This window comes from Balaenoptera borealis (assembly GCF_965194805.1).
Source record: "Balaenoptera borealis genome assembly, chromosome: 8".
Lineage (NCBI taxonomy): Eukaryota > Metazoa > Chordata > Mammalia > Artiodactyla > Balaenopteridae > Balaenoptera > Balaenoptera borealis.
The window spans coordinates 18,079,679-18,102,455 of NC_138865.1; the positions used below are offsets into that span (position 1 = coordinate 18,079,679).

General features: G+C 46.6%; 1 protein-coding gene across 19 annotated transcripts in view; it reads right to left on the minus strand.

The window, feature by feature from the left end:
* Positions 1 to 18,850, minus strand: part of CDK20 (cyclin dependent kinase 20) — a 47,911-nt gene extending 29,061 nt beyond the window's left edge. For 6 of the 19 annotated variants that reach the window (XR_014247796.1, XR_014247797.1, XR_014247798.1 and 3 more), the window contains exons 1-7: positions 11,801 to 11,921; positions 11,336 to 11,449; positions 9,028 to 9,216; positions 8,661 to 8,782; positions 8,408 to 8,470; positions 7,549 to 7,672; positions 6,957 to 7,112 (exon numbers count right to left, since the gene is read on the minus strand). Coding sequence is in view for 16 of the 19 variants with exons in the window: in XM_082403407.1 (XP_082259533.1) it covers positions 6,957 to 7,112; positions 7,549 to 7,672; positions 8,408 to 8,470; positions 8,661 to 8,782; positions 9,028 to 9,216; positions 11,336 to 11,449; positions 11,801 to 11,875 (843 nt within the window). In the remaining 3 variants the exon portion in view is untranslated. The other 13 variants (XM_082403401.1, XM_082403392.1, XM_082403406.1 and 10 more) reach the window with 12 other exon arrangements.
* Positions 18,851 to 22,777: the final 3,927 nt, after the last annotated feature.

Consider the following 22,777-nt stretch of genomic DNA (forward strand, 5'->3'; position numbering starts at 1 on the left):
AGGCCCACACCTGCATCCTGGAACTTCTTGGCCTCTCCAGCTGGGCCACCCTGGGTTCTGGAGCCTATACAGCTTCAGTAGAAACCACTCTGGAGCTTTCTGTGGCCCAGACCTACTGAGGGTCCCAGCCAGATACGTGGCTTTCCAGGCCCGGTCAGAAATAACAATCACCCTGTCTGAGCCCAGGTTCCTACTTCCACAGCCCTCACTCACCCGAGATCAAAGTTTCTCAGTCCTTAAGAAATCTTTTTGGCTAGTAGGAATGTAAAGTTGATATTTTGCAATAATCAAACCAGGTAAGAAGATTTCCGCATTCTTTTTTTCTATAGTTCCCAGTTCAAAACCCAACTGAGATGTTCTTACTTCCCTAACATAAAATTATAATATGTAATATAACCTGCAAAATGGGTGTTACCCACCTTGGAGAATGCCTCTGTTAGATGCTGATCTTCATGATGACACTGTGAGGCAGGGTTTATTGACCTCATTTTACCTAACAGGGAAACCAGAACCTGGAGAAGTTGCTGCTATCAAAGGGTAAAAGGCACCTCCCTTTCAAAATCTGCTGGGAGACTACCTGGGCGACCTCAGCCAATGCAATCACGGCACGATACTCACTTTCCCTATTGGTAAAAATGGGGATAACAACCCAGTATTTTACTTGATACATTGAAGTTATAATTACACAATTCAGGTAAGGGTCTGTTTATTAATCTTTTTGTAAAATGATATAATAATGTATTTTAAAAGTAAAGAAATTCATTTACTCAACAAACATTTACTTAGAGTATACTAAATATCAAGCCATACGCTGAGTGTATACACACAGTGATCATACAGTGGTTATACACACAGTGATGCAAGAGACAAAAGAATGAGCGGGGGTGGGGGGAAGCAAACATGTAACAAGCACAGTATGTGATCATTTAGTCACAGTTGTGCTGAGTAAGAGCACAGAGGAGGAAGAGCTCGGAACACAACAGGGGCAGAAGCGCAGATCAGACTAACGCACTAAACAGGCACTTAGGGAGCACAGCCAGTACAGGAGTTCGACTGGCTGGGAAGGGACAGGCGGAGCCCGCAGGAGGAGGTGCCACTCACAGGGAGGGCACGGCTTTCCAGGCAGGCCCCAGAAGGGAAATTCCAGAATATTCCAGAAGAGGTGGGATCCCTAGGCCAATCTTAGGGGTGAACCCTGTTCACAGGTGCCCAGTGCAAGCCAACCGCGCAGGGGCTCTGGACACACCGACAGACGGAGGAACAGAGGGATAAGAGGTTTCCACAGCAACCCCTTCATAGGTCGCCGAGGTCGCCACCCCAGGGGCCAAGAGCGTCCTCTGCAGATCGCGGATTCAGGGCCATCCGACGCCCCCTCCCAGATTTGGGAAACGGAGGCTCCGAGGGGACGGGCCGACCATGGACACGCCAGTGACCAGGAGCCCAGCCCTGCCTCCCGCCTGGGACAGGACGCGCTACCTTATCCACCTGGGCGACGCAGAGCATGTCTCGGCCCTCCAAGAAGGAGAAGACGTGCAGCAGCGCGGGCAAACCCATCTGCGGCTCCACGGCGCCAGCCCCCGTGGTTGCCTGGGTCGGGCTACGCCTTCGCTGCGCTTCCGCCCCCGCAGGCCGAGCCCCGCCCGCTCGCTTCATCCTCGCCCAGCCTCCGCGCTTCCGTTCGGAACACCCACTTCTACTAATCCGCTCACCAGCCCCGCTTCTACTTGGCCTTAGACTGGCTTCTAACCCTTGTCCTGACATTCGCTGAGACCCTCGCCCACCCCCTTATACTGACATTCATCCTCGTTCTGACCTTCGCCCTGACCCTCACGCGGGACCTTGTGGTGCCCCTGAACCCAGCACCTCCCGAGGCCTTGCCCTGGTGCTGGCCCTTATCCAGACCTTGACCCTCTTCCTCAACCTCGCCCTAATCATCACCCTTGATTTCATTAGCATCTGACATCTACCATACTCCTGTCCCTACCCTCACCTGATCCTGACTCACCCTAATGCACACCTTCATCCTGAGCTTTGCCCTAGCCCCGACCCCGGCCTTCACAATCACCTTCAGAATGACCCTCAGCCTCCGTCTTACACTGGCACTGGCCCTTGCCCAAGCCCTGGCTCTAACCTGGTACTTCCCTCATCATGGCCCCTGCCCGGGCTCTCACCCTACCTAGCCTTAGCCCCAACCCTGGACCTCACCCTGGTTTTGGTCGTGGCCCTGGCCAAGATCAGATCAGAGTTAGTGTAAGGGTGAAGGTCATGATCAAGCTCAATGTCAGAGCAGCCAGGGTCACAGTCAGGATGAGGGTAAGATCAGAGACAGAGTGATGAAGATCAGAATCAGAGTGAGGGTGAGTGTCCAGTTCAAGGTAAAATTCTATGTCAGGTTAAGGATCAAGATAAGACAATGGTCAGGGTCATGGTGTCAGAATCAGGTTCAAGGACAAGATCACTATGAGGGAAATTTTAGATCCAGGGTTAGGTTCAAGATCAAGTTCAAGATCAGTGTGAGAGCCAAGGTTAGGATCAGGTTGAGGCTCCATTAGAGAGGATCAGTGAGAGGATGAATGTCAGGATTAGGATGATGGTTATTGTCAGGGTGAAAGTAAGATTGAAAGTTGGATTCAAGTTGACAGTGGATGTCCAGTTCCGTATAGGATTCAGGGTCAAGGTGACGGTGAGGTTGATGTTCAGGATTAGTCAGTGTCAGGTTCAGGGTCAAGATCAATGTGAGGTAATGTCAGGGTCAGGGTGAGCATGATGTTCATTGTGAAGGTCAAGGTCAATTAAAAGTCAAGGTGGGTCCCTTTTCCATTGCTGCTGGAAGGAATTAAGTCCTCCTCCTCCAACTCACCCTCCTCCCAACCCCCATTACATTGGCCCAATCTGCATAATCCAGGGTACTCTTTCCATCTCAAAGTCTGTACCCTTTAATCACATTTGCCAAGTCCCTTTTGTGTGTAAGGCAATGTATTCATAGGTTAGGACATGGGCATCTTTGGTGGGGGTGGGGGGGACATTATTCTGCTTACCACAGAGGGTCAGAGTTTGGTTTATAGTCAAAATCAAGTTCAAGGTTAAGTTTCAAAGTGAGGATGGGTCAAGATGAAGGTGACGATCAGGCTGAGGACGAGTCATCATAATAATGAAAGTCAGTGTCAGTGTGAAGTTCAATTTCAGGGTCAGGGTCTAGATCAGGTTCAAGGTCATGATGGGATTAGGGTGTCAGTGGTGACAGCCAAGTGTGAGTCCATGTTCTGTGTGAGGCTCAGCATTAGGATGAGGACCCAGGTCAGGATGAGATTGAGGTCTAGGTCAAGATGAGGGTCAGGATCAGGATCATGGTCAGGCTTGGGGTGCAGACTAGTTTCAGCTTGAGTGTACAGTGTAGTTCAGCATCAAGTCGCAAGTTCAAGGGCAGGGTGTGTCAGTATGATGGTCCTTGTCAAGGTGAGGATTCAGTCTAGGGGCAGAGTGAAGTTGAGGGTCAGAATCAGATTGAAGGTGGTGAGTATCTCATTTATCACAGTATTCACAATCAGTGTGAGAGAAGCTGTCATTGTCAAAGATAAGTCAAGTTCAGGGCAAGTGTAAGGGACATGTTAACGGTCAGGATCAGGATCATAATGAGCATCAAGGTAAGAGGAATGTCAATTAGAGACTCAGGGTTAAGGTTAAGATGAGAGCCAAGTTCATGGACAAGGTTTAGTTCTAGGTCAAACGGGGTCAGAGTTTGGGTGAGGGTCAGAGTCAATGCCAAGATCAAAGCCAGGCATGGGTGGGGAAGGGGCTGGCAAAGAATTGAGTGAGGGTGAGAGTCAGTGTATATGTCAGGGTCAGGGTGATAGGGTCAGGTTAAGTGTAAGGTTTAAGGTAAAGGTGAGGGTCAATGTCAGGGTGTAGTAAGCTTTAGAGTCTTTGTGAGTGGAACTGGCTGAGGGTCAGTGGTCAGGGTTTGGGTACAGACTTGCATTCATACAAAGGTGAGGGACACCAGAAACTGAGCTAGACTGAAGCTTAGACTCTACAAATGTGCCTGACAAACAGGCAGAGGCCAGATCCTTAAAACATCTTTAAAGACATATGGGACACTCAGACTCTTCCCTGAAAGCAACAACTGGAGTTTACTGTGCTTTGCCCTCTAAGAGATTGGAGGGCAGTGACTGCGGCACTGTTAGTCACCTCTGTGACTGCAGTGCTTACAGAATTTTATCCACATGAGCACAAAATGAATATTTTAAGAATACAAGATTGCTAAGAATATGTTTCTCTGATTTATCTGTTTTTATCTGTGAACCAATACCACATTGCTTATTTATTACAGCCCTATGATAGTCTTGGTATCTGATAGGGTAAGTCCTTTCATCATTTTTTGCCTTTTCTTCTGCTTCTGCCTCCTCTTAACCCTTTCATTTCTGCATATACTTTAGAATTGGCTTACCAAATTATTTAATAAGAAAAACAAGAGCCAGTTCAGATTGTATTGGGATTTACTGAATTAACAAATGAGTTCCAGGAATGTCTGTCTTATTTGCCCAGTATCTCTGAGTAAAGAGGAGGCCCATGTGGTCCAGGCTCACCCGTATCCTGAGGGTGATGTTGGTAAACCAGCTCAAGGTGTGGAGGGTCACTTATTGGGTCCCCAACTTGAGCCATTCCTGGGTCCTGATTTCTGCCAACTCACCTCCAAAAGGGAGCTCTGTCACATGAAGCACCTAGCAATCTCCCAAGACTAAAGTCGCCATGAATGGGGCCACTTTCCCAGTGACCACAGGGAAGCAAGGGCCAGGGGATGATGCTACCTCAGCCACTTCCCTCAACTGGAAAGGAAGAGGGGCATACGTCACGTAGAACTACCGGGCGTTTTTATAATAAATCTCAAAAGTGAACTAGTGTTTAATGTCTCTGAGAACAAAATCAAACCAAACTTTCCTTCCCACTTGGATTTCCGACATGAGGACATCCTACACTCAGCGCTCCCCCAAACGGCTCTACCAGGACTGTCCCTGACCAGGAAGGCAGCAACTAGAGAACCAGCCCCATGGCAGGCATGGCAGCGGAGCTCACCGCCTCCTTCTGATGGATCTGTTACCAGCAACAGACGGGAGGCCGACAGCACAGGCCGAGGGTCCCCTCTGCTGAGGCTGGATGGCCTGGCCAGGAGCAGGACCACTGTGGTCGAATCAGGCCGGAGCAGAAGAACAAGAGGCCTGGCTTGTCCTGGGGAGGGAAGTGGGGGACACGCCGGTGGGGCCTGGACCAACGTCTCAGCCCTCCAGGAGGAAGGGCCGAATCAGCTCCGGGTTCAACAGCGACTCCTCGAGAGGCCGGTCCACGTGGAAGTCATGGACGTGGGGGGGTCCTGGGGGGGCCTTGAGGGCAGGTCCCCCTGGGCGCTGAGGAATCGGCAGCTCCGAGGGGTGGGCAGGCAGGGGAGCTGTGAAGAAGTACTGGTGCAGGAGGGCCTGAGGGCAGCAAGCGAGGGGCAGCAAAACGAAACTGGTCACCTCCCCGTCCCAGCTTCAGCCACTTCCCTCCGAGGAGGAGATGTGAACATTGCCCTGGAGAGGATTTTTCCTTCATCTGCTCATCGTTCAGGTGACTCCAACACCTCGGAGTGCTCACTGTTTGTGCACTGCTCCAGAGACAGGAGATGCAGCGGTAAACAGAACAAAGAGCTCTGCCTTCAAGTTTTCCACATAGTGAGGGGTGGGGGTAATAAACACGATAAAGAAGTAAGACAAACAGTGCATCAAATGATTAGTGTTGTGGGAAAGAGAAAGTATGAGGGGGGGATGAGCAATACTGGAGGGGCTGCAGGCCTGAAGAATGGTGAAGGGAGGCCCCTGGGAGGTGGCGCTCAAGCAGAGACCTGAAAGGTGAATGAGTGAGGCCTAGGGACAGAAATGCACAGACCCCCAGGACATGGAGAAGCCCTGGGGCCCGAGGGGAGTGAGCAAGGGGAATGGGAGCTGGCAGAGTCACAGAGGTGATGGCCCCAAATGTGTGATGGCTGTGGGCCACTAGGACCTGGCTTCTCCTCTGAGCGAGCCCCAGGAGGGCCCTGCAGGCGAGGATGCGACAGCCTACCTGGACAAGGTCCCTCTCTCTGCCACGTGGAGGAAAGACTAAATGGGCAGGAGAAGCAGATTCTGGGAGGCAATGGGGGGGGGGGGCGCTTAGAATGGGGGCAGCAGCAGGGGGCTGAGAGGTGGTCAGTTGGCCTCAGTACACTCTGAAGGTGCTGCTGACATGGGAACTCGCCAGGGGCATGTGTAAACACACACTGCTAGTGCCGAGGGCAGGGAGGGGAGGCTGCCATGAGGCCAGATGGACAGATACACCCGACAGAGGCCCTCACACCATCAGCCATCAGCCCATGGTCCTCCCCTCCTCCCCTGCCTTCCAGCCACGACCCACCCCTCCTGGGTCCTCCTCTCCAGGCCTCTGCTCATCATTTCTCTTGGGAAAACAGCTCCCCATGCTTAAACCTGCCCTTCTCCAGGAAGCCTTGCATGACCCCAAAGTCAGTCCCAACATCCCTCCCCTCGGCTCCCACAGACTGACGGCCCTGCCTCACCACAGGGTGGAGACCCCACAGGCACAAGCCACATCTGTTCACTCTGGATCAGGGTCCAGGACAGTGCTCAGCACATGCCAGATGCTAGTAAATTCTTGTTGAAGGAATGAAGGGACGAAGAAGCGAGTCACCAATAACCCAAGACTTGCTCTTCTGCGACGTGTGCATGCCCTTCTAATGGGCCACCCCTGGCCACCTGCCCTCTAGGGTCCGCTCTAGGGTCCACTCAGGACAGGCACACCTGCCCTGCACCCTCCTATCCCTGGCTCCAGGGGTTCTGGTCCCAGCCCATCACAGGTTCTGAGAATCTCAACCTGCCTGGTCAAAAGGACACGGACGAGGAGGGTCAGGGCAACGGGTGTCACCCTACCTGGGAGGCTGCAATGCGCTGGCGTGGAGGGTAGAGGAGGAAATGCCCCAGCAGGTCCAAGGCCTGGGGAGAGGCATCGGGCAGCACCTCCTCCAGGGGCACGGGAGCCTGCTCCTTGAAGGAGATCTTGTTGTAGTCAGGCAGGTCCTTGATCTCCTGGAGGAGAAGGGGGTCCATCAGGGCCGGCACCCACCCCGCCAGCCCCCTTAGGTGTCAGTTCTTGCTCCCTGTCACCTACCTGCTCCCATTCACTCATCACTCCCCCATCCATGCACCCCTGCTCACACGTCACTCATGACATCACGTGCTCACTCAGTCCTTCAGTGCTTCCTCCACATCTCAGGTGCCTGCTCCATGCCCAGCTCGCGTGTGTGCTGGGGACGGGTGGGAAGGGATAGGGCTTGGGCCCTGGCCCTCGCACCTCCAGCAGGGCAGGGGTGGAGGAGACCCCACGCTGGGCCAGGACTGAGGTCCGGCAAGTCAAGGAGGCATGGGGCCACGAGAGAGAAGGTGTGGGGCAGGGGAGTCACTAGCTATTGGGGTAATAGAAGCCACCCGCCCCCACCCCTCCCCACTGTAGGCCCCTGCAAACCGGCCAGACTTGAGGACTGGGGGTGCCCAAGATTCGAAGCACACAGCAAAGCTGTTCAATGTCATTCTCCCCTGGGAAAAGGGGGGACCCGTTCAACAGCTCCCCCAGGATGCAGCCAACAGCCCTGCAGATACAGAACCCAAACAACTCAGAGATCTCACACCATGGAAACAGATCTCCCCACACCAGCACCCACACCTCACACTGTGGTCAAGATACCCACAAAGTAGCCTTCAGGCTTCATAGCTAAGGATACAGATCCCCAAACAGTCAAAGACTTCAAGCCTAGAACACAGAGCATATCCCCCTCTCTAAACAGCTCTCAGGCCTCAACTCTGGAACACACATCAACCCCTCAACAGTTCTGAGACTTCTCAGAGCCTCACATTCTGGGACACACTGCCACCTCCTCCCATTCTGGGGCAGACTCCAAAATGGCCCCCAAATCTCAAACTCTTAGGCATATACAAACCATCCTACCCCAAATAAAGGTTCAGGGCCTTCATATCCAGGGACCCAGGCCTCTAGATAGCTCAGGAACATTGCATGCTGGGATATCACCCCCTGCATAGCAGCTTAGACGCCCCATGCCTCGGACCACCTCCCCGACCTCAGCCCAGAAGCTTCCTACTGGGACAACCACTCTGATCCCACTTGACCCCTCCCAGCTCAAAACTGTCATGGGGAGGAACACTGATCCCAAACTCCTCAGAGATACTCTAACCAGGGGAGACACCCCCATGGCAACCTAGAGCTCACAGCAGGAAAACCCGCAAATGGCTTAGAGACCTCAATGCCCAGGAGGAAAAGGTGACCCAACGACCCACACTCCCCCTTGCCCAGCCCATAGGAGTCTCACCACAGGTCGACACCCTGATCATACTGGCGGGCACCATACAGGAGCTCAGGGGCTCGGTACCACCTGTGAGAGGAGGGCAGGTGGTCACAGCCAGGTCACCGGTCTGTCAGGAAGCTGCCTCGGAAGGTCATCCTGGCCCCCACACCAGCCCCAAGAGCACTGTTTGGACAGAAGGTCCAGAAGCATCTCTTCCCAGCAGGAGGGTTGGGGCCTGTCTCTTGCCAGGTCCTGCTTGGGAACTGGTCCTTCCTACCTGGTGGCCACCTGGTGCGTGTAGAGACGGCTGCCATCTGGGGAAAAGACCCGGGCCAGGCCAAAGTCCGCTATCTTGAGCTGGCCTGAGGCACTGATAAGCAGGTTGGCTGGTTTCAGGTCCTGAGAGCACCCAAAGAGGCATCAGTTCCTCCAGAGCCCCCACAGGACCTCGGGACAGGAGGGCTTGGCAGGCTGGGCACCCAGGTCAGTGCAAGACCTGACCTCCTCCAGGGCCCCAGCCCTGGCCTCCTACCCATAGGCCCTGCCCCCTCTGTCCCTTTTCTAACCATGCCTTTCATCAAGGGCTGGCCTACCCACAGCCCAGCCACCCCCCCGGTCCCACCCCAGCCCATGCTGGAACTGACCCGATGTACAATGTTGTTGGCATGGCAGAAAGCGACCCCCTTGAGCAGCATCTGCAGGTAGCTCTTGACCTGCGCCTGGGTCAGCGGCCTCTGGGCGTGGCGCACCACCTCAGCCAGATCTGACAGCATGAACTCGAAGGCCAGCACGAAGCCTGCGCCATGCGGGAACACGGCCTTCAGCTGTACCACCTGCAAGCGTGGCATCCTGTCAGCCTCCAGACTCACATGGCTCAGACTCTCTCTGGGACCCTCAGCCCTTGCACCAACAGAGGACCAGGCAGGCAGAGATGGTGGCATGAGATCTGAGCTCAGAATCAGGGAGCTTGGTGATCTCTTGCTTCCCTCTCCCAGGAGAAGGCGAGTCCCTACTCTAATGCTCCAGTAAACACTCAGGGAAAAGGAGGTCTAAGAAAGGCGACTTAGGGCAGTGTCTGGTCCCCCACCCAGCCCACGAACTGGAAAATCACCTGGAAACACACACACACACAGGTGATCACAACTCCCAGCACTGGGAGAGCAGGAGACATGTCACATATACTTCCTGAGGGCCCACGAGGTCACAGGGCAGGCTGCACACTAGTGAACAGGAGCAAGGGCTGGTGGGTCCCGAAGGACTTGAAGGAGCTCAGGGGACAAATGACTGACAAATGACCAAACAACAAACGTATAGGGTGTTTTGATGGAGATTCTGATGAAGAAAGAAGAGGAGGCATCTGGGAAGGAGCTCTGGGCCTGGGGACAGCAAACACAAGGCCCGGAGGCAAGAACAGGAAGGAGGCCGCTCTGTTCTGCACTCCTGAAGCCTAGACAGTGCTCATCACGGGCGAGACACTTAAGAAGTTGTGAATGAAAAAAGAGGCTGGAGCGGGGTGGAAGCAGATGGTGACAGTTCTTTCGGAGTGAAGAGAAGCCTCTGGAGCTTTTCAAGCCAGGGAGTGGATGATTTCATGTACATTTTTTGACTGTGGAGTGGAGGCACTGGCGGGGGGGCGGGGGGGCAGGGGAGCCTGCTGTAGTTGTTCTGATGAGAGGTGAGGATGGCCTGGGCCAGGGTAAGATCTGGAGTGTTTTGAACGTAGACTCTTCAGGCCTGCTGATGCACAGGACATGGGACCGTATCACCAGCTTCCTATGGGCCCTCCACCTCTCCCACACACAAGCTGTCAGCAAAGCCCTTTTACTTTCCTCAGAAAACAAGAATGGCCATATTGCTGTTTTTCTGATGTTGAGGGTAGTAGACACTCATTTTACAGATTGGGACAAACAAATACATTCAGATAATACCCAAAATTATAATGAAAAAAACAGCAAAAGAAAAATCCTATCACCTACAGTCAACCTTAGGAGTCTATTCCACCAGACTTTACAAGAGACATGGCACACACAGGCATGTATTTGTATATATATACAAAATATTTTCATACAAAACCAAGATGACACACGCAGTTTTATAACATGCTTGGTTCACCCAATATATCAAGGACATCTCCAGAGAATAAGAAACAAGTCAGAGTATCACCCACCCTTAGGTGGGTGGACCTACCCTTGTCACTCCCCGGGAAGTTAAGCACATCCTCTACTCAGGACATGGACAAGAGAGAATACCACAAAGAGAATGAAACTGGGTGTGTGAGGTGTCTCTCCTCGTGTGCCCACAGCCCCTCCCAGGCCTGTCACAGCACAAACCACGCCAGATGGGCGCTGTAGCCTTTGGCCATCTCCCCTACCACACTTCAGTTCTCAAGAGCAGGTTGGGGCTGGTTTCTGTGTTGCCAGTAGCCAGTAGAGGGTAGAGTCTATGGGAGGCCCCACTGTTAAACCGTCCTGATTCTGCGATCAGACCTGGGCCAAAGCCTCCACAGACAAGCGGAACAAGCTGAGCACCCGTAAGCTGGTGGCTGCGCCTCCTCCCCTGGCCTGAGATAGGGAGAGCCTGAGCGTGCCTTGCGGAGCAGAGGGCGAAACTCAGAAGGACAATATACATAAAGCAGTTAACCTGGCATGCAGAACATAACAGGAGCTCAATAGGTGGCAATTATCATTATCATCAGAAATCACCAAGTGTTTTGAGAAAAAAGGGATAAGTTAGTGAATGAGCGAACGAGTACGCGAAGAAATAAGCGAGTGAACGAGGGGGAATGAATGAGTGAAGTAATTGGGTGAATGAGGGTGAACAACAAGTGGAGAAGAAAGGGAGTGAGTGAGGGGTGAGGAAGCAAATGAGTGAACAGAGTGACTGCAGGACCTCAGAGTGGGAGTGAGTGGAGGAGGGCGGGAACCAGCACCTCAGAACACCAGCCCCACTCACATACTGACTGTCCTCGATCTCCTGCAAGGCCTTGATCTCCCGCAGGGCCTGGTTGGGGATGCCATCCTCCAGCCGCCGCAGGGCCACCTTCTTGAGGGCAACGATCTCTCCAGTCTGTTTGGGACAGGACGCAGACACTGCAGGCCCATCCCCGGCTGGAAAAGGGGATGCGACGCCGAGGCCTGAGGCCCTCGTGGGGGTGGGACGCGCCCCCCACCCCGGGCTGGAGGGAAATCAGGGCCAGCAGGCGCAGCGCTGAGCAAGCAGCTCAGAGACATCCACGCCACCCTCCTAGGGGGAACTCGCCCGAAGAAAGCACCGCTGGTTGCTGGACGCCCTCCATTCAAGAGAGCAAAGGAGGCGGGAGCACGCCACGAAAAGCTGCGGGGAGGCAGGAGCCCAAGCGTGGGTCGGGACAACGGGTAGATCTCAATGGAACCGAAGGAGGAAGGGCTGGGTGCTCACCTCCACGTGCTTGGCCTTGAAGACGATGCCGTGCGCGCCCTCCCCAATGCGGCCCAGGATGCAGTACTGCTCCATAGCCCTCTGCCAGACACCCGGACCCTCTGCTATCACAGCCCCTCCCCGGCACCCGTACCTTTCCGCATTAGCCCGCCCTGCCTCCCGCGCCCAGATGCGGCTGCCTAGCAACGGCGCAGGAAAGAGCGCAGAGGCCGGGAGGCCGAAGGCAGCTACAGGCGGCGTCCAGGCCTGTCTGCGCCTTCCCCTAGGCCCTCGCCATCACGCCTCAGTGCACTTCATTCGGCGGGAATCACCCGTGCACAGACCGTGCCAGCGGGAGCGAGAGCCACCGCCGAGCCCTCGCGGCACTGCCGGGCGTCACGTGACGAGTGACGCCAGGTTACGCAGAGGGGCGGGGGCATGCAGCCAGCGCGCAAGGCGGAACAGCCTTGGGAGCGGGCTACATAGGCGGGAGGGTGGAGCCGCTCTCCGGGGTGGAGGCGGGGCACTCAGCGAGGCGGGCGGGGCACTCAGCGGGGCGAGCGGGGCACGGGGCGGGGCCGCAAGCCGGGGGCGGGACCGCGGCGCCGAGGGCGTGGCCGAAAGGTGACGGGGCGGGGCCGGCTACTCTGGCAGGCCAGGGTACCCTCGCCCCCATACCTAGAGGTGCAAGCTTCCACCTGTGAGAACCTACAGGTGCGATTTCCACCTATGAGCCCCAAAGCCAATGATGATTGAAGCGAGACGGGTTCGGGTCTGCATTGTGGAGGGAGCGTCAGTTGGCAACATGTAAAGACAACGTTTAAAGAGTAAAAACTCTGCCCCGGAAAGTCCATGTCTAAGGGCTTCTCATGAGGAAACATTTGGAGGAATTTGCAGCCCGAGTGATTTTTAAGAAGTTCATGCCATGAAAGGATGTTGACAAAAAACACAATTAGCTTTTTAAACTTCTGAAAAGGTGCTCAATCTCATACACAATGAGATAAATGTAAAATAATCTACAATTTTCCATCTTTGGGATAGCTAAAGATCTCAGATCTAACAGTCCATTTAATCTTGGAGAGGCAGCAGTGAGTGGTGGCGTGAAGCAAGATCTTAATTCCGTGCCCAGGAATTGAACCTGGGTAGCCTGGATGAAAACCAGGAATCCTAGCCACCACCCCTTGGCTCTTGCCCCCTGTGAAAAATGCATTTCTCACAGAGGCAAAACTGTAAAAACAGGTACAAAGTTTATTATTAGAGACACAGCACAACAACAACAAGTGGGAGAGTACACAGAGAAACAGTTTGTTTAGTTAAGACAGAAGCAAGGCAGAGATGCACACCTGGAGACAAAGGGTGTGGGTGTCCTCCCTAATGAGGAGGAGCACAGTAAAGAGGAGGTTAAGTCATTTATATAGGGCAGTTCTTCTGGGTCTTTGTGTACCTTTGGCCAATTATCTGGTTTCCTTTTCCACACCTGACCTGCCCTAGGACCCTCCTCAACGTGCATGCACAACTTTTTTCCAAGATGGATTACAGCCCAGAGGCCTATGGGATGACCTTAGCATCACATATTATGAGGTGGTGCCCCCTCCCTTTTGACTCCCAACGAGCCTTTCTGCACATGTGCCCCAAGGGTGGGAAACGTATGACCCCTTGATCTTTTAACAGGGTTTAGTCCCACTCTGTCCCTGCCATAAAAATGTCCAGTGTCCAGTTATTTACCCTATTTCTGTTGCTGGTTTTTATACTGAGGTGCAGATCTCAAAATATAGACAGGAGTCCAGTCATAAATATGTAGTCCTGGAGCCCATTTATCTCTTGCTTCAGGAAATGTAAACAGGGGGCTGGTTATGAATGTCTGGCCTGGAGCACAACTTCTTCTCACCCCAGGAAGGGCAAACAGGAGGCCAGCTGTAAATGTCTAGCCTGGAGCCCATCTATCTCCTGCCTCACATTGGCCATGCTGTGGGAAAACAGGAGCTTTCATATATTGCTGAAGCATTGGCAATGCTAATCAAATTACAACTGCATATCCCCTTGGACCCAGCAAGGTCTCTTCTAGAAGTACCTCCAACAGATATATTGCACACAGCGAAATGACATATTCAAAGTTATTCATTGAAGCATAGTTTGAATAGCAAAAGATTAGACACACCATAGATGCCAATCAATAGGAGACTGTCTAAATTCTGATACACCCATCAAATGAAAAATTATGCTCACTACCTTAAAAATGAACAAGGATGCTTTTTTATTACAATAATAGGAAGATTTCTAAGATGTATTGTTAAGTTACAAAGGCAAGATGAAGAACAGAGCATATAGAGTACCACTAGCCGTGTAGAAAGAAAAGAAGAAAAGAATATAACGAATGAAGTTTTGTGCATTACAGGATATCTGGAAAATACTCAAGATTTCATGACTGTGCTTACCTGGTGAAGGGACTGGGAGGGTTGTGGACAGGGTAGGAGGCAGATGTTTCACTGGGGCTCTTCGTATTCTTTGAGATGTGAACTGTATAATTTATTAATTCTTAAAAAAAGTAAGAATTTTCAGGCTCAGAAATTCTACTCTGTTCTAACAACTTCAGAAGAAGGCCTTGATGTCCATACAAAGATGTTCACCCTGTTTGATGATGGCAGAGGCCAGACAATAACCCAAATATCCCATGGAAGAGTGGCTGAATAAGTTATGAGAGTAACTTAGAATGACATGCTTTACAGCTATTATAAATGGTGAGGGTAGACACAGTGGTGGAATTGGAAAGGATGGTCTTAAAAAAATAGTACGGGTCATTTGAAAAGTCATATGAGGAAGAAATGTCTATTGACCCAAATCTGAAATCATAAACGAAAACTGATTCCAGATGGACTGCATACCTAAATATAAAAGGTAAACAATGAAGCTCTTAGAAGAAAACATGATATCTTAATGACTTTGGGTTAGGTAAGCCTTTTCTAAATAAGGTTACAGAAAATACTAAAAGGGAAATAAAAATTAGAAGTCGGACTTCGTCATAAGTAAGAACATCTGTTCATCAAAAGAAACCATTTAGAGAGTGAAAAGCAAAGCCACAAAAAGGGACATGGTATCGTAACACATGTGGTTATATTAATGTCAGACAAAATGGACTTCAGAACAAAGAAAATTACCAGCGTCAAAGAGAGAGATGATAATGATGAAAGGGTCGATTCACTAAGAAAATATAATCCAAAATGTGTATGCACCAAAAAACAGAACTGATAGGACTGAAAAGAGAAGCAGACACATGGTCAATTATAGGCAGGGATTTTGACACGCATCTCACAGTCATCGATAGAACCACCAGATAAAAGCAGCACGGGTATGGAAGAACGACACTATCAACAAAATACCTACAGTATTTTGTGTAGATGTCGATAGACTGATTATCAGATTTTGTGGGAAGGCAAAGAAACTGGAACAGTTATTTTTAAAAGTTTTGAAAATGAAGAATAAAGTTTGAAGAATCACCCTACCCAAATTTACGGAGTTGTGTATATCTATAGCAATCAAGACAGTGTGATACTGGCAGACAAATAGACCCATAAATCAATGGAATAGAATAGAGTCCAAGAATAGACCAACACAAGTATGGTCAAATGTTTTGTTTTAAATTGAGATATAATTCACATACCATAAAATTTCCCCTTTTAATGTGTACCTTAAGTCGTTTTTCGTATATTCACCAGATTTTTAATATGTCCACAAGACTGCAACCATCACTACTATCTAAACCAGAATATTTTCATCACCCTCCATAAGATCCCATACCAATTAGCAGTCACTTCCCATTCCCCTCTCGCCCCAGCCCCTGACACCCACTAATATACTTTCTATTACTGTGAATTTTCCTAATCTGGACATTTCATATAAATGAAATCATACATATGTGACATTTTGTGTCTGGCTTCTTTCACTTAGCATAATGTTTTCAAGGTTCATCCATGTTGTAGCATGCATCAGTACTCATTCCATTTTATGGCTGAATAATATTCCGCTATACGGATATACCTCATTTTGTTTATCCATTCATCAGGTGATAGACATTTGTTTCCACTTTTTGACTCTGACGAATGCTGCTATGAACACTCATGTACAAGATTTTGTGTGAAATTATGTTTTCAATTTTCTTTGGTGTATTTGTAGGAGTGGAATTGCTGGATCATATGTTAACTATGTTTAACTTTTTGAGGAGTTGACACATTGTTGTCCAAAGTAGCTGCAACTGCAGCAGTTTACATTCCCACCAGAAATGTATGAGATTCCAATTTCTCCACATCCTTACCAACATGTGTTATTGACCATCTTTTTTATTCCAGCCATCCTAGTGGTATCTCACTCTGGTTTTTATTTGTATTTTCCTAATAACCAATGATGTTGAACATTTTTTCACGTGCTTTTTGGCCATTTGTATATCTTCTCTGGAGAAATTTGTGTTTTGGAGAAATCTGTGTTTGGGATATTTGTGTTTTTATTGTAGACTTGTAAGAGTATGTTATGTATTCTGGATGCTAGACTCTTATCAAATATATGATTTGCAAATGTTTTCTTCCATTCAGGGGTTGTTGTTTTTTTGTGTTTTTTTTTCCACTTTCTTGATAGCGTCCTTTGAAGCACAGTTTTTTTTAATTAAGTTCAGGTTATCTATTTTTTTCTTTGGTTGCTTGTGCTTTAGGTAGCATATCTAAGGAATCATTGACTAATCCAAGATCACAAAGATTTATGCTTATATTTTCTTCTAAGAGTTCCATATGTTTAGCTCTTACACTTAGGTCTTACATCCATCTTTTGTAGATAGTGTGACATAGAGGTCCAACTTCATTATTTTGCACGTGAGGATATATAGTTGTCCCATCAGTGTTTGTGAAAAGACTATTCTTCTCTTTTTGCATTGTTTTAGAACCCTTGTCAAAAACCAGCTCCCCGTAATGATTGGATTTATTTCTGGAGTCTCAATTCTACTCTGCTGATTTATATGTCTGTCTTTATGCCAGTATCACCTAGTCTGGATTACAGTAGCTTTGTAGTAAGTTTTGAAGTTGGGAAATGTGAATCCTTAAACTATATTCCTATTTTTCAAGATTGTTTTGGCTATTCTGGGTCCCTTGCATTTCCATCTGAATTTTAGGATCCGCTTGCTAATTTGTGGGGAAAAAAGTCAATTTTGTAGGGATTGTAGTGAATCTGTACATAATTTGGGGAGTATTGCCATCTTAAGAATATTAAGTCTTCTAATCCATGAAGACAGGATATCATTCTGTTTAGTTAGATCTTCTTTAATTTCTTTTTTTTTTTTTTGGTAGTTTTCAGTGCATAAGTCTTGTGCTACTTTTGTTAAATTTATTCCTAAGAAGCTTATTCAATGTATGCTATTGTAAATAGAATTGTTTTCTTAATTTTATTTTCAGATTGTTCATTGCTACTTTATAGAAATACAACTGATTTTTGTATATTGATCTTGTGTCCTACAACATTGCTGAATTTTATTAGCTTAATAGTTTTCTTGTGGATTCCTTAGTATTTTTTATCTACAAATAGAGATAGTTTTACTTCTTCCTTTCTAATCTGGGTACCTTTTATTTCTTCTTCTTATCTGATTGCCCTGGCTAGAACCTCCAGTAAAATGTTGCATGTAAGTGAAGAGAGCAGACATTATTGTCCTGATCCTGACATTAGGGAGGAAATTTTCAGTCTTTCACCATTAAGTATGATGTTAATTGTGGGGTTTCCATAGACGCCTTTATTAGGTTGAGGATGTTCCCTCCTATTTTTATTTTGTTGAATATTTTTATCCTGTAAGGGTTTCGATTTGTCAAGTGCTTTTTTCTGTGTCTATTGAAATTAGCATGTGAGATTTGTCCCTTATCAATATGATATATTACATTTATTGATTTTCTTATGTTGAACACTTTGCATTCCTGAGACAAATCCTACTTGGTTGCTGTGTATAGTCTTTTAAACACACACACACATACACAGACACACAGATACTTTATTTTTTGAGAAGATTTAGGTTCACAGCAAAACTGAGCAGAAAGTACAGAGAGTTCCCTTATACTCCTTGTTGCTCTGCACACACAGCTTCCCCCACCATCAACATCCTGCACCAGAGCGGTACATTTACTACAATTAATGAACCAACATTGACACTTCATTATCATTTAAAGTCTATAGTTCACATTAAGGTTCACTCTTGGTGTTGTATATTTTACGGATTTTGGCAAATGTATAATGGCGTGCACCCACCACTATAGTATCATATATAATTATTTCACTGCCTAAAAGTCCCCTGTGCTCATTCTATTCATTCCCTTCACCCCAGCCCTTGGCAACCACTGAAATTTTTACTGTCTCTATAGTCTTGGTTTTTCCAGAATATCATGTAGTTGGAATCACACAGTAATTGGCTACTTTCACTTAGTAATATTCAATTAAAGTTCCTGTATGCCTTTTCGTGGCTTGGTAGCTCATTTCTTTCTAGGACTGAAGAATATTCCATTGTCTGGATATACCACAGTTTATTTATCCAATCACCTACTTAAGGGCACCTTGGTTGCTTCCAGGGTTTGGTAATTATGGTACAAAACTGCTATAAACATCCACGTGCAGGTGTTTTTGTGGAATTAAGTTTTCCACTTTTTTGGGTAAATACCAAGGAGCCCAACTGCTGAACTGAATGGTAAGAGTATGTTTAGTTTTGTAAGAAACTACCAAATTGTCTTCCAAAGTGGCAGTATCATTTTGCATTATCACCAACAATGAATGAACATTCCTCTTACTCTCCATCCTCACAAGAATTTGGTGGTGTCAGTGTTATGGATTTTCACCATTCTAATATGTGTGTAGTGGTATCCTCATTGTTGTTTTAATTTGCAGTTCCTAATGGCATTTGATGTAGAGCATCTTTTCATATGTCATTTGTATATTTTCTTTGGTGAATTGTCTGCTCAGATCTTCTGCCCATTTTAAAATCAGGTTGGATAACAGTGCTTTATCAGCTGTCTTTTGCAAATATTTTCTTCTAGTCTGTGGTTTGTCTTCTCATTATTTTGATATAATCTTTTCTATACATTCTTGATTTGCTGTGCCAGTATTTTGTTGAAGATTTTTAAAGTCCATTTTCATTATCCATATCCACTTTATCCATAAAGGATACTAGTTTATAGTTTTCTTCTGATATCTTTGTCTGATTTTGGTATCACGGTAATACTGGACTCATAACATATGTTGGAAAGTGTTCCCTTCTCTTCTATGTTTCGAAATATGTGAAGGAGTGGTGTTAATTCTTTAGACATTTCAGAGAATGCACCAGTGAAACTATTCGTGGGCTTTTCTTTGTGGGAAGTTTTATGATTATTAATTACTTGCTATGTATAGATTCAAAATTTCTTTTCTTCTTGAACAATTTCAGGAGTCCATGTTTTTCTGTAAATTTGTCTGTTTCATCTGGATTATCTAGTTTCTTTTGCCATGCAATTGTTCATAGTATTCCAATATAATCCTTTTTTTTTACATCTGTTAGGTCAGTAGTGATGTTTTTCATTCTTTTTTTTTTTTTTTTACAGCTAAGATTTTTTATTTGTTTATAGATTTTGTTCTTTGTGGAATAATACTGAGTGAATCTGGTTTTATTTCTGGGTGCCAAACTGATATATTCCCATACTTAGTGAAAACCTAAGTAAGGGTCATAGAAAATGGGGAAATGGAAATCTCTCCTCTCCCTTTTTTTATTTACTTATTTATTTTACTTATTTTTTTTTTATTTTTTGCCTGAGTTGGATTTTTGTTGCAGCGTGCGGGCTTTCTCTAGTTGTGGTGAGCAGGGGCTACTCTTCCTTGTGGTGTGCGGGCTTCTCATTGCGGTGGCTTCTCTTGTTGCGGAACACAGGCTCTTGATGCATAGGCTTCAGTAGTTGTGGCTTGCAGGTTCTAGAGCGCAGGCTCAGTAGTTGTGGCCCACTGGCTTAGTTGCTCTGTGGCATGTGGGAATCTTCCCAGACCAGGGCTCAAGCCCATGTCCCCTGCACTGGCAGGTGGATTCTTAACCACTGCACCACCAGGAAAGTCCCCTCCTCTCCCTTTTTTAAATTCTCTGGAACCTGATAGGAAATTCCTAACAAGCACAAGGTAACATCTGAAGTCACAGTTTGTAAATAAATCAGCTGTGTCAGAAAAAATTTCAGGAAGAATGAGTCAATAATTAATTAATTCCAACAAATGAGTAGGTTATAAACTCTTGGTATAATTTACTTGCTCATAATCGGGAATTCAGTATAGCCCTTAGGTCCATGCTGACTTACAGGGTCTTTTCTATCCATGAGGTGGGCCATCTTCTGCACAGCTTATGCTTCTGTACAGCTTAAACTCTACCCCTAGTAAGTGTAGAATTGGAAGTGTCTTAGTATACAGGAGGGGTCTAGACCCATCACGCTGTCCAAGGGCCACTTTTTAGAAGTTTTAATTTATGTGGATTTATAATACTCTTCTCATTAAAAGAAACTTATACTTATTTGTACATGCAATTTCTTAAGGAAAGTCCAGGCTGCTTTTCTTTTTTTTTGTTACTTATATACAGTAAATTCACTCCTTTTGGTGTACAGTTCTAAGAGTTTTAACAACTACCACCACATTCATTCTTGATTAGAGTATTTTGAATTTTCTCTCTTTTTCCTGGTCAGGCTAGCTGTACTAAATGTTTGTCAGTTTTACTGATTATTTCAATAACCAACTTTCGGTTTTGTTGATTTCCTCTATTGGTTTTTTATTCTCTGTTGTATTTATTTTCTCTCTAACCCTTATTATTTTCTTTATTCAGCTTGGTTTGGGTTTATTTTGCTACTCTTTTTTCAGTGTTTTAAGATGGAAGTATAAGTTATTGATTTTAGATCTTTCCTTTATAAAAAATATAGGCATTTACAATTATAAATTTCATTCTAAGTACTGCTTTTGCTGTGTGCCATAAGTTTTGGTATGTTGTATATCTTTTTTCAACAATATCAGAGTATTTTCTCATTTTCCTTGTGTTTCTTCTTGAAATATTTGTTATTTAGGAGTGTGTTTCATTTCCACATATTTATAAATTTGAAAAATTATATTCTGTTGATTTCTAATTTCATTCCATTATGGGTTCAGAACATATTTTGTGTAATTTCAATCCTTTTACATTTATTGAGACTATTTTATAACCTAGCATATGGTTTATCCTGGAGAGAGAATATTCCATGTACACTTGAGAAGAAAGTTGCATTCAGCTGTCAGTTGGTGGACTCATCTCCAGTTGTCTGTTAGTTCGAATTGGGTTTTAGTGTTGTTCTAGTCTCTTACTTCCTGGCTTATCTTCTGCCTAGTTGTTCTATCTGTTATTGAAAGTGGGGCATAATGTCTTTAACTTTTATTGTTGAAATATGTATTTCTTCATTCAATTATGTCTGGTTTTGTTTCATGTATTTTAAGACTCTATTATTAGGTGGATATGTGTATATAATTGTTATTCTTCTTTTTCGATTGACCCATTTATTTCCTTCAATACCTCTATAAAATGTCCATTGTCTCCAATAACAATTTTTGTCTTAAAGTCTATTTTGACTCATACTAGTATAACCACTTGGCTCTCTCTCTCTTTTTTAAAAAATATTTATTTATTTATTTGGTTGCACAGGGTCTTAGTTGTGGCAGATGGGCTCCTTAGTTGTGGCTCACTGGCTCCTTATTTGCAGCATGCATTTGGGATCCAGTTCCCTGACCAAGGATCGAACCCAGGGCCCCTGCATTGGGAGCACTGAGTCTTAACACTGTGCAACCAGGGAAGTCCCCACTTGGCTCTCTTTTGGTTACTATTTGCATGCTGTATCTTTTCCCATCTTTTAACTTTCTAAAGTGAATCTCTTGTAGACAGCTTATAGTTGGATCATGTTTTTGAAAAAAAATCCATTCTGCCAATCTCTCCCTTTTGACTGGAATGTTTAATTCATTTGCATTTGTTGTAATGATTCATAAAGTAGGATTTAAATCTACCAATTGCTGTTTATTTTCCATGTCTTTTTAATTTCTCTATTCCTCCATTATTGGCTTCTTTTGTATTAAATAGAGTGCACATCAGGCGAGTGACTGGCTGCATCGGATCTGGACTTGACGGCAGCTGCTCTGGTACTCCCAAGTCTTCTAAATCTTTAAATCCCAGATTTCTTTGTAGTTCTTTGTGCTACAAAACAGCTCCATCCAGTGCTGTCTTTTCCCTTAAGCAGCCCTAGCACAGCTATGTGCCCTGTGGTTATTTTTAATGAGTTAAGGCAGGACGACCTGGATCCTTTGCTTAGTCAAGAATTGAAATGGCTAGAACCCCCTGAAGGGCCACAGGATATCATCCATAATCCCTTGTCTGCTCAGGCTGATCTTTCTTCCTTGTGGTCTCTGGATCAGGGAAGTTTCAAGCGTAAAGTGAGGGCATTAATTCATTGGTCCTCAGACTTTTGAAGAAAATAAACTAGCTAATGTTTAATAAGTACTTAACACGTGCCAGAGCCTACTGAAGGCACTTTACATGATAACCCAATGAGGCAGCAAGTATAGTTATTTCTGTTGTTCACATAAGAAAAATGAAGTTTAGAGAATTTTTCTAAATATTTCAATTTCAGGGAGCTAGGAAGGGAGAAGCCAGAATCACAACAAAATCTATCTGATACTAATGCCACACTCCACCTCCTGGAAGGAAAGGGAGAGAATGAGGCAGAGGGAGAAGGGAAGAGAGAGGAAAAAAATGATGGAGTTCATTTTAGCCAAGTGCGGGAAGCATGGTCCTGAGGGTCTTACACGGGCCTTGGTGAAGACATGCATGAAGAGAATCTTTTTGAATCCCTCTCAGTCAATCTTCATCTCTCTCTCACACACAATCTTTTTTTTTTCTTCTCTCTCCTCTATCTTCATCTACTGCTCTGTCATGCTTTTTTACAAATTTTGCCATGATTCTTAAAATAC